The sequence below is a fragment of the Hippoglossus stenolepis genome, chromosome 2 (assembly GCF_022539355.2).
Source record: "Hippoglossus stenolepis isolate QCI-W04-F060 chromosome 2, HSTE1.2, whole genome shotgun sequence".
Classification (NCBI taxonomy): Eukaryota; Metazoa; Chordata; class Actinopteri; order Pleuronectiformes; family Pleuronectidae; genus Hippoglossus; species Hippoglossus stenolepis.
Genome location: NC_061484.1, coordinates 17,687,006 through 17,703,243, shown reverse-complemented (window position 1 = coordinate 17,703,243; position 16,238 = coordinate 17,687,006). Strand labels below are relative to the sequence as shown.

Sequence of the window (16,238 nt, the reverse complement as noted above, 5' to 3'; positions counted from 1 at the left end):
CCTCACTGAAGAATTGGCCTCACCTGTCTGGAGTCTGTATACAGACTGCTGAACACTGGAGGATTTTCAAACTGATAGATATTACGACAGATGTAACGCATACGCTAGCCGATCCACTTGAGACACAGTACCGCACTCTTGGCGTTGAAACTAATTATTTCTGAGTGGCGACTGATAGAACCTCGGGTGACCGGGACTTCAGAAAAAGGCTGGTGACGCTTCCCTGTGAGCTGTTTCTCATTGGTTATATTGTGGGTTTCTGCTCATTTGCCCAAACACTTTTCTATATATACTGCATGAGTCTTCTCCCGATTTTGAATTGTAAAAATCTAACGTGTCTAATTTTTACAATTCAGAGTTAGTGACACTGTAAAAAATCAGTTCAGAGGCCCTGCAATCATCAGGAGGGCTGTCTCAGATCGGAAATTGGTCTGCTTATCCTCTAGTGTGCAGCTGAAATGAGATGGGTGTTTTCAAGGTTGTTCTCTCTGATCCCCACAGGCCCTCAGCATGGTTTTTATTTGGTTTGTGCTGTATTCTTCATATCCAGCACTCACACTTGATTACTGACTTATGATTGGGTTTGCAAGTGATTAATTATCCTTAATACATTTCTTGTTTGCTTTAATGGTTGCTGTGTGGATCTCCCTCCTCGGTTATGTTCCTGAATGAGAATAAAAATTATTCAACTGAGCTCCTGGAAAAAAAGGAACAAATAGCAGCAAAAAAATGAAGAAATGTGAACAGTTACAAAAGAGGATGAGATCAGATGCGATATGTTAAGGAAATTTGTCTCAGACACACACAGTATCTGCTGTTAAAAAGCAGTGACATGTTTACATACACTACATACATACAACACTGCTCATCGTCACTATCAACTAAAACAAAAACAACTTTCTCGCTTTGACTTCCAATCATGTGAATATGGTGTATAGAAATGGTTTTCTACGGTCACACGCAAAGTTCACCAAAGCTGAGCTCCACTTGAAGCCACGCTGCGTTTTGCTTCGCCACAGGAAGCAGACGTTTTGTTCACGCCCTCGCTCACGCAGATTGGAACTAAACAGGCAAAGGTTTGCCGCTGCTGCATTTGCGAATGTGTGACTGGGCCCTTATACTTTCAATCAGGATTTCCCGCTGCTCTCAGTTGATGCCATGCCCCCCACGCCAGATCCCTGCTGAAAGTGTAAAAGTGAGAAAATAACAATCTATAAGTGAAAAAAAGATTTGAAAGTTAAAAAAATAAGGGATTTGGGAAAAATTAAAAGTAAGATCGGAATCCGAAAACATAAAATCTGCAGCTGAAATGAAATAAGACCTTGAATATATATAAAAGAGAAAAATGAAAATAAACATGAAATAATTCCCGAATTTACTCTAATAATGTTTACATAAAAAAAACCTATTGAACTCATTTTTTGGTTTAAATTCACTCCTGTTTAGCTTTTTTCAAAGTTAACTTTCAAAACTATTAGCCCTGATTTGGCTCCATAGTTGCAGGACAGTGATGGACTGATGGAAACAATCTGAAGAAAGAAATATGAGTCCCTGCTCATAAATTGTTTTTTAAGTGGAAAATAAGTCTTACAATTTGTTTGCTAATAATCAACAAAAATAAATTTTGTCGTGGACTTTTGGCTAAGGCTGGAGTGTTCAGGTCGGCTCGGAGTGGGTCGAGACTTGAAATGCCCAGCATGCTTCTGGTGTGAAGGCAGACGCACACAGTGAAGGTATTCAGGGAAGCTTTCAGCTGTGCGGAGACACAACAGTGAGTCTCACCCTCAATCATCTCCCGCAGAGATGATTCTGAACAGCTGTGCAGTGTCTGTCTGCCTATGAAGGAAAAAAATCGTACACAAACATTCAATGCACGTTATAATATTGGGCAGATAAAGTGCCACACTATGGTGGTTGTACAGGTTGAATCTTAACTAGAGGTCAGGTCAAGGGTCACGGGTCTGGAACATCCTACAATTTGTGCTAAGCTGTTTCTCTCGGAGCTGCAATTCAGACTCACAGCCAGTGGACATTAATGAAAACTTAAAATACCTGGTAACTTGCTCTAAGTTATATAGAAATGGCCTCAGGGTTTTCTGGGGGGGACTACATGGGGCATAAAGTGTGGGACAAAAGCAGAGATAGAAGGAGACCACCAATGTCTTAGTATGTCTTATATTGTTTTTATATTGGTATACTACTTGTGAAGGTAGACATTCATTTTTATAAGAATCAAAGAAGTTGTCTATGAAGCAGTGCCTCTGTAAGATGTTGAAGCCAGTGTTTAAAAATCACATGTAATTGTTTTTACTTCATATTTTATTTTGCAAAATATTACAAATCACAAACATTTTTATGACAAAGAACAAAGACAGTTAAACTTAAAGCATTACGTCTGGACGATAACATTTTACGATAAAAGACGATACATTTACAGAAGACATGACGCTGCATTATGGATCATTTCATTTGTCGACCACGGCAACAAATAAACCAAAAATAAAGCAACTGAATCATTAAATACATATTCTTCATAACTGTGCACATGTACGACTCACATGCACATGTACACACATTTTACTACTTCACTCTCGTAGACACAGACCATTTTTCTCACAAGCAACATTGAACATTTACAACAAAATATTTTCCACAAATTTCACATCAGTTTTTCTTTTACTGCATGAATGTCGACATGTTTTGCTGTGGTTGTGACAATGAGTTTCTGTGCTAAACTTAGTGCATGTTGGCCACTGTAATGGGAAATATGCAAAATCTATTTTTACAAATCACATCTTCGTCAAAGAGACGTTACTGGTTGCCCAGAGCATTCCAGGACAATCATAATTAGAGTTTTGTGCACAAAATGCAAAATAATTAATGTTTTTATACATCTTGGCAAAGATCAGTCAATGTACAGTAGTTCGTCATGACCACTGAGGCTAAAAGTTCAGAATCATGAAATTTGTTTGTTGCTTTTTTTCTTCCTGAAGAAATAAAATAAATATGGATGATCTAAGGCATGGAGCAAGCAGCAGGATCAGCTAATTGATTAGGTTAAAGTAGGATAGACGTGTATAATTTTCAACATGACCGTTCCTGGAAAACAACCACAGATTTCTCTGAAATACAGCAAAGATCACTCAACATAATAGCGACACTGGGCTTCCACAGAGTTTTTTATATACTGTTACCATGGAGAGAAATAGACCCGAGCTCCATTGATAATGTCTTTTTCATTCGCCCCCATTAAAGAGATGGAAATTCCCTCAATGTTGTCCTACAATATACCCAACAGGTGTATGTAAAAACACAGTCACACAAGTGCATTTTGCAGCTGATACTGTTTCCTTAGATGTAAAACAATGGTGTGATTGTAGGAGAACAACACATATTACATTGACCGTCCTCCTCAGCTCAAAGCTTTAGATCCTGTTTACTCCACACTGTCGAGACGCTGTGAAAGCCATCTGCTGTACATTCACTGGGTTGAGCACCATCAGACGTCGATTGGACTTAATGTGTCTCAGACCGTGTTATGGGATGTTCGGGGGACGACGTGTGTTACAGTAGAAATGAGCCCTGAACTTTCTATGTCAGTTTCTGAAAGGGAAAGCATGTTTTTCCCCTTTTCGATTCCTCCATGCTTTTCAAAAGGAGACAGAAAAAGGAGTACATAACACAAAGATAACCATGTGATGAGAACAAATAACCTTCCCACATGTACACATATTTCTATGTGTGCATTGATTTCCTGGACAGGTACTTTGCTCCCTCATGAGTTTCGTAACCACATGCACATACAACAAAAAGGTGTCTACATGAATCAGATCTGCAGAGACATGAAAAGGGTTGAATAAGTGAAGTATAGAATAGTTGGATATCTGCTAATACTGACTGTGATTCGTCTTTACAGTTTTTATGTCTTTATCTGTGTTTTTGCCCAGTTCTGTTCTGTCTTTGAATATAACTTTTAGAGATTATTGCTTTCTGTGTAGCCATTGTTTTCAATGCCCTTCACAAAACTCAGGACTGCAGAGGGAATCAAATATTCTGGATGCATGTTCTGCCCAATCTATAGCCTCCAAAGTAGAATAATGTGCTATTTTGCAACCAGTTTAAAGGGCTTTTCCAGGATGAATGGGAAATACGATAAAAAGTAAAATAAAATAAGCAACCACTTTATTGGGAAACCCTGCACAGCTCCTTATTCATAAAAGTATACAATTACCCAGTCATGTGGCAGTTTCCAGTTACTTTTAACAGAAAACCTATGTGCTGTTGCAGTTTGGTTGCATATGAATATAATCTGAAGGAGACAGGTTTGTTTTTTGGTCGCTGGCAGCCGCTGCACGTTTCTCTGTGACTCGCTGCTGACTTTCTCTGACATCACGCAAACTAAAATGACCTCGTGAGATTGGGGCAGCTGCAGCCTTTGGCGGCAGACTATGATCTGATATGAGAACAGATTGGTTTAGATGTTCAGACAACAACACTGCAACAAAGATTTAGCTTTTATTACTCTGATCTTGTTCTGAAAGGTTTTCTTTTGTTGCCAGGAATAGTTGGTGAATGACAACTTTTATGAGCCAGATAAGCTGGAATGAATTCAGTAGCACACAGACGGCCAAAATTATAAAGATACGTTTTCGTGCTTGGTTCTTATATGAAGCAACATCAAACTTTAAGCAAAAGGAGGACATTAAGATGCTTGTAATTACATTTTAAATAATAATAATTATCCTGTGACCTTCAAATGATGGATTATTATTATTATTATTATTATTGTATTCATTGTTTTTTGGATGGATGAACGGATAGATGGAAAATTATAATATATTGTTATTATTATTATTATTATTATTAGTAGTAGTGGTAGTAGTAGTAGTATTGCAGTATTATATTCATTTTTTTTAATTAAAATTTTCCCAGGGTGCGAATAAAGGGAACAGGTCCAGCTGAAAGTCGGACCATCAGCTGATTAATAGAAGCTATAAAGTTCAATGAGAAATGATTTAGTGATAAAACCCTGATATGATCATCACAGACAGAACATGTAGCATTTTAATAAAGAACCATCATTACACAGCAATTACTGGAGACTGGTAAAGACCTGAATTGATGGGTCTGAAAACATTTGATAAAATCTGGATCTAATGGATTGTGAGTTGTCTCTATGACTTTGTGAGGCAGTTGAAAACTACAGCTGTTTGTGGCTGTGTCCCTGCTGCTGCCGGTGCTGAGAGGTCTTTTATCAAGAAAAACTCCAGACTGACTGTCGGTGGACGTGTCTCACAGCGCTATCTCGTGCACACTCTGCAAACCCTCCGGCTGCATGACAGGGAATCAAAGAGGAGCACAAATATGTACGAGCAGCGGGACAGGTAGTAAATGACCCGTAAATCAACGTGAAGAGGATTTCATTGCCACTGAGATTCTGTCCATCAGAGCAAATCGATACATATTTCTTTCATACTTTCAGAGAGAGCGATTCAGAGGAATGATTGGACTTTGTTGTTACCCCAGCAGGATCATTCCTGCCTGTGGAGGCTTTTGAAAGAAAAAAAAACACAGTTCAAGAAATCAGAATGAAAGCATGATTTTTTTCATCAGATTCTGTTGTGTAGCCTGTGTTAAAAAAACTGCAATGAAGTAGTTTTGGCATAAGCTCATCGCAAAGGAAAGAAAGAACTCAGTTGCATCATTTCATTTTTTGCAATGTCACCATTACATAATAACCCTGTTTAAAAAGTCTAATGAAGTTAGTCTCTTAATATTTTACACCTCCTCAATGAAGTCACAGCATAAAAACATTTTTTAATGATCAGAAGGGTACGACTAAATGGACCTTGTGATGAGACTGTTAAGTCCACTGCTGTTTTAAAGATCCGAGATGTTGATTTCCAATGTTAAGCCAGCTTGGAGGAGTCAAAGGAAAAATGTAAATTCGAATATCTACAACTCCTGGTGAGGCATGATTGTGTGATAGTTATTTTGTCAGTTTCTAAGAGCTGAGTTCATATTTTTCTGCCAACAATGCACAAAAAAGAGAAAAAGTGTGAGAAGATCTTAGTGAAGAAGAAAAAGGCTGGAATGTCCGCAGACCAGTTGATGCTCTCATTGACTTATTGATTTCAGTTCAGACAGAGGCCGCTCTTCAGACGATGATTACAGTCTCTCTTTGGAAAACACCAGCGTCTTCTCATTTAAATCCATCACAAAAATCATCTTCTCTCGCAGCTAAAATCCGTTGTTGTTCTGATTTCCTGTCGTCTTCAGGACAAGATGAAATCCTCAGACTTAACAATCTCAGATACTGACGTTTGCCTCATCACAGTTTGGCAGATATATTTATTTCAGTCAGCTCACAGCCACAATGGGCTCCACTGACAGGATGTCAGCTCTGCCTGTGAGCACCTTTCTGGCAGTGAACAGCACATGTGTCTCTTTCAGGTTGTGTGACTGACTGGAACCACTCTGCTGTGAGGAGCCTTGGCCCGGCTGTGGTAAATCACGCCTCAGCCTCGAGGACTCGTGGTTGTCGGGCCACGCGGTCCTGTGACAGGGAGTGCAGATGGCTGCGGGCCGAAGTTCAGGCTCCAACCCGACCACCCTCTGTCTCCTCCTGCACATGTCATAGAGTAGCCGCAGCTCATGGCGGAAGGTGGGATTCAGGCAGCAGTAGATGAAAGGGTTGTAGCAGGTGGAGCTCATGGCCAGCCAGTGAAAGCAGAAGTAGAGGGCGTTGGACGAGTGGATGGCCTGGCTGGAAAGCAGCACCACGTAGCAATTGAGCGGGAACCAACAGACAGCGAACACCCCGACCACAAGAAGCAGCATGGCTAATGTCCGCCTCCGCTTTCTTCTCTGGGTGGCGTGCTGAGCGGTCGTGGTGTCGCCGATGGCGTTGTGGCGCCACAACCGACAGGCCACTGTGGTGTAGGAAGCAGTGATGATGAGGAGCGGCAGCACGTAAAGTAATATGAAGGTCAGGAGGTCGATGTACTGCCAGTAGATGTCTGATGGCTCTGGGAAGTCTGGGACGCACAGGCTGCGCTCCTTCTCCTTACTGGTGGAAACATTCACAATACAGAGGACAAAAAGAAGATATAGATTACTCTGAGGTTATTATGCTGATCAGTTTCTTGCGTAATTATTTTGACATTAAAATGTTACATTACATTACTTTACATTTCATTTAGCTGACGCTTTTATCCAAAGACAATAAATGCATTCAAACATGAGGGTACAAACCAAGAACAGCAAGAATCATGTAAGTACATTAGCTTCAAAAAAGCCAAACTACAAAGTGCTACATGTAAGTGCAACTAAACTTTTTGACTACATGTCAAAAAACACATTGTGTTTCAAGTAACTGTGAACTTAAAAACCAGACCACAATTTTCCTCTAACATGATAATCTTATCTTATCTTTCCTTATCTTATCTTATCTTTACTTATCTTATCTTACCTTATCTTAAATTATCTTACTTTACCTTATCTTACCGTTTACCTTTCCTTACCTTACCTTACCTTATCTTATCTTACTTGATCTTATCTTAACTTATCTTACCCTATCTTATCTAATCGTATCTCATCTTATAACGTGATACAACGGAGTTTCCATTGTCCACCTCCTGGCTTTCTCCAGCACCAGCAGCAGGGCCTGAACTCTAAAAGACGCTTCATATCAAGTGTGTTGAGTCCAATAGCCAAAGTAACATGTAACTGATCCCTCCTTGTTGAAATGTGTGAGGATGCAGTATTTCACGGTACCTGTATGTAAAGGTTAGGAGTTTCTGGTAGATTGCATGTGGGAGGGAGAAGCAGGTGGCCATTATCCAGATCACAACCACCCAAACACGACCTTGAGCTTGGGACCTGCGAGGTCTCAGAGGATGTAAAATAACCTAAAGGGAATAAATGAATGAATAAACGAATGAATGAATCACTTCCCGGATTTAAGTAAGATAAAACACATAAAACACACATTCCGCCCACATCTGTGTTTTTATCTGGTGCTTAAATATCAGCTTCCCCCGCTGTTCATCAGTGAACAATTAGAGGTGCTGAAATGACTCACATATGCAATTACAAACACACCAATGCAGAGTGTCAGAGACAAGGCCACGGTCTGCACGGCAAGCAAAGCTGCATACAAATTTCCTAAACTGTTTATCAGCCTCTTACTCTCTATTTGTAATCAGCTGTGTCTCAGAAACCGCCTGAATTCTTGTGCAAAACAAGTTCAGTTTAGTGATGACTCACTAAGTGCTGAAGGATAGATTATCCAAACTCAGACAAACTTTGGCGAAAACCAAAGACCCGGACAACCAGCCTGCTACTATAAGAAAATCCAGTCCAGTTAACGTTAATTGAATTTCCTGAATCCACATTTAAAGACATGAGATTTTTTCATGTGTAAGAAATGTATTTGCAAATATTATTTTGGTTTTAGCACTTTATACAGTGCTACATAATTTCACATTTTAACATGCTAGTTTTTCTTATCCAACTTTTTCCACATGTAGATGTAGGTGTCATGTGGACATGCAGAGCAGTGATGGAAGAAGTATACGGATCAATTATTTAAGTAAATTTACCAGTGCGATATGATTCATAACAAGTAAGAGCTCTACATTAAAAATGGTATGTTTAAGTACAAAGCATAGACTGTATTTAAAGATGGACGACGCATCTCCACTTCCTCCCGATATCCATCAAATTAAGCCAAAACGTCCCAGGAGTGATGGAGCTTTAATATCCAGGTCCCTCGGATGAACACACAGCTGTCAATCATGATGTTTTATTCAATTTCGATAGCATTAAATGACTAGTTAAAACCAAACTTACCAGTAAAAGAGTAACACCTGAAAATACATCAGTGTGATAAGAACGACCTAAAATGATTTTCATAAAAATGTGTTTAAGGTGTACTTTGACTTTTTACTTTGGTCCATATCCAATTTGCTGGGTTTATGACCTATACTGCAGACATCCACCACAGAATGCTTTGGCTTCACGTTTGGGGAGTCGTCATGTCCTCCATCTTTATGTACATGACAGTCTATGATACAAATTATAAAGATTCAAAAAACACACACATTACACAGAAAGGCCTCTTTCAGTTTATTATAGGCTCATCGATGTGTCAATGTGTCCGTGGTGCTTACCTCAGATTGCCTGAGGAGAGCAGCCTTAAGATTGATGTGAATCATCATTGCATATTTCTTATTTCCTTTCACCTAAAATACTTGAAGCAGTTCCTCATTGTTAGTGAGATTATATATTTGCTCCACTTTTTCCGCCGGCTATGGTCTGAGCTACTCAGGTTTCCAATTTGCCCCTGTATGTAGTGGTGTTTTTTACTGAATCATTATTCCAGTTGACCAGCTTTTGCTGAAAAGATTTGGGAAGAATTTAGGTTGCTCATGTTGATAAAATCAGTGAAGCGCCTGCAGAATTACATGGCTTAAGTAACAGCTGTGGTTCAGCAGCACACAGAAGTAAAGCACGAGTCAAACAAAAAATCTGTGGCTTGTGTGAGTGTGTGTGAGAGAGAGAGAGAGAGAGCAATAGATAGAGGCGGCTGGTGGTCTGCAGGTCTGGTCGGGTTTGAGTGGTTGATTTAACATATTTTTGCAGTTCAGGTCATGTGGTGCGAACTGAATCTCATTACAGGTCATTCTCTGACCCTGTGCATCCTAAACAATCACCAAGAGAAGTAATTCACCAAAAATTTAGCATATTAATATAATTATCAGCAAAGAAGAAAAATGTTCAAGTCCTACAAGGAACAGTTGATAGTTATATGTAGAAAAAATAGGATTAGGAGGATCAAGCAAGTCACTGCCACAGGGAGGAAACTGAGAATTATAGATTATAAATTCATAAACATTTGTTTATCCACAGTGGTTTTGGTTTAGTTAATTAAGACCAAGATTATATAATTTTGAAAATCGTTTGCCTCTGCCAGCTTGTAGAGTCTACATGCATTTTTCCCAGACACCTATTAGGTCACTGTGACCTTTGACATACTGAAATCTAATCAGTTAACTTGCGTTAACCTAACTATACGTTTTTACAAAATTTGAAGAGATTCCCTCATGGTGTTCTTGAGATACAGTGTTAACAAGAATGGGGCTGACGGACAACCCGGAAACACGAAGGAGAGTGAATTAAGAGATTTGTGATTTCACCTGCTACTTTTAACTGGTAAATGAAAAGCCACTAGAAATCACAGGTAAAGTCACAGGTAAGATCGAATGTGATCTGCTTCAGAGAACTATGTGTTCATTTCATAATTTTTCCTCAGATATCTGCACAACAAACCATTATGTTAATTTCGTTTATTAATAGTAGAAGCTTTTTGGACCTTGGTCCATTAGCAGCATAAATTAGGGCCTGCATTTACAGCCATTTCTGTCAAATCAATCCTCTTACCCTTTCTGCGTTCAACAACCCTACAGGTTTAATTAGATGTCATGGCACTGTTTATCCTTTATGGAAGTAAATCAAATACAGTACATATGAGGAACGGAAGAGAAATGTACAGATTTGTACATTGTACATTAAAGGGATAGTTCACTGAAAAATGGAAAATCACTCACTATCTACTCACCACTGTGCAGATGAAGGGGTGGGTGAAGTGTTTGAGTCCACAAAAACACTTCTGGAGTCTCAGGGGGTAAACTTTGTTCGAGCAGAATCCAATACAATTGAAGTCAATGGTGAGTCCTTCCCTCACCAAAAACTTAACATGCCCCCACACTGGTCGTGTGGTGTCATCCAAGTGTCCCCAAGCCCCGACATTCATATTCGACTAGAAACGAGGTCATTTACACCATGTTTTAAGCCTAAAGGTCCACTGATATCTTCCCACGAGGTGCATTCAGGGACCCTCGGACACACCATCGTGTAGCTAAGTCTGCTAGTTTAGACACTTGTGGTGGACTTTTAGGCTTAAACCACGGTGTAAATGACCTCGTTTCGAGTCAAATATGAATGTCGGGGCTTGCGGACACTTTGATGATACCACACGAGCAGTATGGAGGCATGTTATGTTTTTTCTGTTGTTTTGTTAGGTCTGAAGTCTCATTCACCATTTACTTCAATTGTATCGTATTTGGCTACTGACAAAGTTTAGTTCTGAGACTCCAGAAGTGTTTTGTGGACTCAAACACTTCACCCACCCCTCCATCGGCAAAGTGGTGAGTAGATAATGAGTGAATTCTTTTATTTTTCAGTGATTTATCCCTTTAAACTCCCCAATAAAATGTAATGCGATCAAAATGAGATGTTTGTGAGTTGTAGTGTGTAATCAGTGCAAAATGAAAAAAGGTATAGGCCCACTCAAAGCACTTAGAAAGCCTGCTCATTATGATAGCTTTTATTTTCAGATACTCCTGATGCTTTGCACGAAGGAAATAGGGGAGTTAAAAAATTGCATAACAGAATTTCTGTTCACTTAATTCATTGATTTCTTTGACACTAACTGCAAAAACACCGCAGGAGCCTGCTATAGATCTGTACTGTATACCAAGAGTAAGATATTAGATTTAATATGTTGTGCTGAACGTAATTTTTTAAAATAATAACAGTTGTAATTCATGTCTGTCCAGACTCATTTAATATCTGTAGCAATAACATTGAAGTTATCTAACAAAAGGCATCAAATGTAATGTAATTCTCCTGAAGCTGTTTTCAGCAATGAACTCTGGGTCTTGACAGTTTTCATTTAACCTATGAAGAACGCAGCAGGAGATTGTTCGGGTCCGACGCATTTACAACAACAGGAAAAGGTCTGGAACATTCAGGTGAGGGGTGGCGCCTGAGTAAAGCATGCAGGAGGCAGGACAAGACATATATTTATTATATATAACTTACACTGTACTGTATTTTTTTATATATATAAACACATTCTACTAATCGTCACTATCAGTACATAATCATTGTTACATTTATTTTCCCATCCCACCTAATTTTCCAGAGTTCGTGTCTTCAGTGGAAATTATTAATCGTCTGGAATTATACATAACTTCAATTTTGCCAGGAAATATCCTTAATGCCTTTTATTGGACAACTTCAAAATCTTCTCTACATATAATAAATGAGTCATGGTATTTTTACAAACATGACATTTAACGTTTATTCTGCAAAGAAAAAAACCTGCAGCCCAACATATTTATCGTTGATACAAATATCTCACTCCCAGTATACAGTATGAACTGAACAGTAATATATACCAGGCTAGTTTTGCAGTCTTTTCGAACCAAAGTTCATGGCTCCTCATTTTTCTTTTGTGCAAAGTTCATGTCTGAAAACGGCTTTCAAGGTCGGATTCTGATTATGAGCTGGGTGCAGTTCTGTCTAGAATTTTCCATTTTGACTTTCATGGTATTCACATAGCACCCAGACCTGCTTTAGAATCAAGACATGCACATCTTTTTTCTGCAACATGGGACCTTTAAAGTCTGTCACCAAGTCAAACTAAACAAAACTGAGACCAAACATCAACAATGAGAGCAATGCGTGGATGTGCCAGGTATCTGCTGTGGTTGTGCCGAGTTGTGCAAAAAAATGAAAAGAAGCAGATACGGAGTGAATCTGCTGTGAGGAGAGAATCATTATTTGTTGTGGCTCAGCTTGTATCAGTTTAAGAGCCCAGATGAGCTGGATCAGCTGACGGCCATTGCTTATCAGCCAATCACCCTGAAGTTAATGTGGAAAGAAAGTCAAAGGTGTTTGCTGCCGTGATCCAAATGGAGTTCAAACTGTGAGCAACTTTTAAACCGATAGAGACTCGAGGTTTTTACAAATCATCAAACTCAATCTGCCAATGAGGATCCAGTAAAATAATTCAAAGCTCCACAACACCTGCTATTGTACTTTAAAGGGGTATTGCAGTTGAAAACAGCTGTTTCCAAAGACAAGAATGAACTGCTGTGCTTCAGCTCCTGAGTAATAAATCACAGTTAGACAACAACACATTTGCAGCAACAACAGGATTTGTGACAGATATCCACCGTGTGCTCACTGAAGACTACACTTGGAAGACTTAAAATGTGAGGAGTGTTTGGTACTGATAACGCAGATACCCATAGGCATTACATTTTCAGGTTGTGAACACGATATCTCAAAACCACCCTGAGGGAATTTCTTCAAATTTGGTCCTTTTTTTGTGAATTCCGTGCCTGGGTTAGGGGTTAGCCATTGAAAAGAATGAACATGAGAGCGCAGTGGTGCAATTAGCGTCTTGTGTCTGAAAAGGCCTAGTTTGTTTGTTTGGGTTATTGATTGTCATGTTGTCATGCTGTCAAGGACAAACACTTATTTTGTAATAAAGGGTACATTTCAATTGAAATCTTATATATATTTATATTTTTCTGGTGAAGAAGCTGTTGCATTCATCATCGCAGACACCCAAGGTTCTATAGCCTAAGTGGACATTTTGTTGCCACCTGAGAAAAAAAAAATATATTTTGATATGGGCTCCAAACATCCGTCCACGACCATGTAAATGGGCGAGTAGAAATACAGTGCGTCTCTTGTAAACAGAGGCTTTACTAACTGTTATTACAACATTATGACATCTTCATGTTCACTGCATAACAACATAGTATCACACCACTAAGCTATATGAGCCTCTTCTAGAACAGAGGAGCATCACTGCGCCATCTCCTGAGAGTTGACAAACCTGACGTCGGTCCAGTGCGATGGCCGTCAGTGTGAGAGTGGAGACGTGCAGGGAGCAGTACTGCACAAAGCGGCTGATGTGACACATAGTCCTCCCAAACACCCAGGTGCTGTTCACGAACCGGACCTGAGGGAAAACAGACACACGCGCACACACATTTTTGTCCCCATAAGAAAGACAAGTGCGACTGCATAAAAATAAGTTATAGGTCCCCACATCAATAATACCTGTTCCACACACACACACACACACACACACACACACACACACACACACACACACACACACACACACACACACACACACACACACACACACACACACACACAGAGAAAGAAAGAAAGAAAGAGAGAGAGGGACTTCAGGTCATTTACATCTGTCAAATCCCATCTATCCATCCACTAAGTTGTTTTTCTTTTAAAATGGTGAAGTTGAGGGCATGTGACTCAACTGATTCTTTTATCCCCACTAAAGCACTGGATCAAACACCGATGATCAAATTACCTGTGAAGTCTCTAAATCAGTATTTCACTCACATTGGGGAAAAACTTGTAAAGCTTTTGTTTCAAAGAAAGTCATGGACCCGGGAGAAAAAGATTGAAACCCTTGATAGTGAGATAGATAGATATCTACATTTGTATTCACCAGCTTATTTCTCTGGGGGGAGGGACATTTCTTTTATTATTTTATAATTAGAATGTTCTATTTAAGAAAGTCTTTTTGAATATTTTAAAGTATATCTACATGTAATATGGTCCAAAAGTTTGAATAGTTTTATCTTTAGTCTGTGCTGCCTCTGCGGTAGAAGGAGTAAAGAACACACACACTTTACAAATATTAAGTCTTATACTGTATGTCAATGGTCAATTCAACAGGTTGGTGAGGGCAGGTCTTACCAGGGTGAACGGTGTGTTGAGGACAGTGATGAAGATGTCAGCCACAGCCAGGTTCATGATGAACAAGCTGGTGGCCGACTGGGTGCGCTTGTTTTTCACCAGCACATGGCACACCAGGATGTTCCCGAACAGGGACACCACGATGATGAGGGAGTAGGCGGCCAGCAGCAGAACCTTCACACCGCCCTCCTGCGACTCCCCGCCGCGGCTCTTCTTACTGGCCAGGGAGCGCCAGTCCTCCAGCAGCCCCTCGTCAAAATCCAGGTGGAAGAAGCCGGAGGTCCGGTTCTCCAGCTGGGCCACCGACACGTTCAGGAAATTCTCCCTGAGAGAGAACATCCCCTCCGCCACAAGTGAGGAGTCGTTGAGGGTCTGTCCCGCTGCTGCTGCTCTGCCAGAGCTGCCAAACACCCAGAGGAGCAGAGAGAGGTGCACACACACAGCTGTCATGTCTCTTCCTCTTCTCCTTCCTCTGAGTGTGTGAACTGGTGATGAAGATGATGGTCAGCGTGTGTGAGTGTGAGCGTGTGTGAGGGTGTGTGTGTGTGTGTGTGTGCGGTGCACAGCTGCACGCGACACCTGCTCTTTCTGCGGAGCCACTGAAGAGATGCGGAGCCGCTGGAGCAACAAGTTGAGTGACGCGACTCGGCAGCGCGACTGCTGCTTTTAAACCTGTGTGTGTGTGTGTGTGTGTGTGTGTGTGTGTGTGTGTGTGTGTGTGTGTGTGAGTGTGTGTGTGAGTGAGTGAGTGAGTGTGTGAGTGTGTGAGTGAGTGAGTGTGTGTGTGTGTGTGTGTGTGTGTGTGTGTGTGTGTGTGTGTGTGTGTGTGTGAGTGTGTGTGTGAGTGAGTGAGTAGAGTGAGTGTTGTGTGTGTGTGAGTGTGTGTGTGAGTGAGTGTGTGAGTGTGAGTGTGTGTGTGTGTGTGTGGAACAGGTATTATTGATGTGGGGACCTATAACTTATTTTTATGCAGTCGCACTTGTCTTTCTTATGGGGACAAAAAAGACCCCAAACTGTACATCATTCGATTATATGGTGAATATATTTTTAAGGTTAGGTTTAAGTTCATCAGAGTAAGGGTTAGATTAAAGTTTAGGTTAAGGTTAAGGTTAAGGTTAAGGTTAAGGTTAAGGTTAAGGTTACGTTTAGGATTAAGGTTGAAGGGATAGTTGAGCCAAAAATGAAAACTCACTCATTATCTGTACTCACCACTCTGCCGATGGAGGAGTGGGTGAGTGGGTGAAGTGTTAGAGTCCACAAAACCCTTTTGGATTTTCAGGGGTTAACAGGGTTGCAGCCAAATCCAACACTTAGTTATGACTGAAGGTTAGTCTAAGAGGCTAGGAAATGCTTTATGTAAATGAGTGTCTTCGCAAGTAGAAGTGTGTGTGTGTATGTGTGTGATTGTGTGTGTGGGCATGTTTATATATAGTTATGAGGGGCAATTTGGGTTCAATACCATCATTGTGAGGACATTTTGAGTGGTCCTCACGAATTAAATTGGCTTTTTGAGGGTTGAGACTTGGTTTTAGGGTTAGGGTTAGACATTTTGTTGGGATGGTTAGGGTAAGGGGCCAGGGAACGCATTATGTCAACGAGTGTCCTCACAACTATAGAGAGACACGCATGTGTGTGTGTGATCACAG

At 40.3% G+C, this 16,238-nt stretch overlaps 1 protein-coding gene across 1 annotated transcript; it reads right to left on the bottom strand.

Moving 5' to 3' along the window:
* Positions 1-5,312: 5,312 nt before the first annotated feature.
* On the bottom strand, positions 5,313-15,042 carry gpr83 (G protein-coupled receptor 83). Its single transcript, XM_035180723.2, has 4 exons — positions 14,593-15,042; positions 13,697-13,822; positions 7,777-7,910; positions 5,313-7,069 (listed from the first exon to the last, which is right to left on the bottom strand). The coding sequence occupies exons 1-4, from the start codon at positions 15,040-15,042 to the stop codon at positions 6,361-6,363; spliced, it is 1,419 nt and encodes a 472-aa protein (XP_035036614.2). The 3' UTR covers positions 5,313-6,360.
* Positions 15,043-16,238: the final 1,196 nt, after the last annotated feature.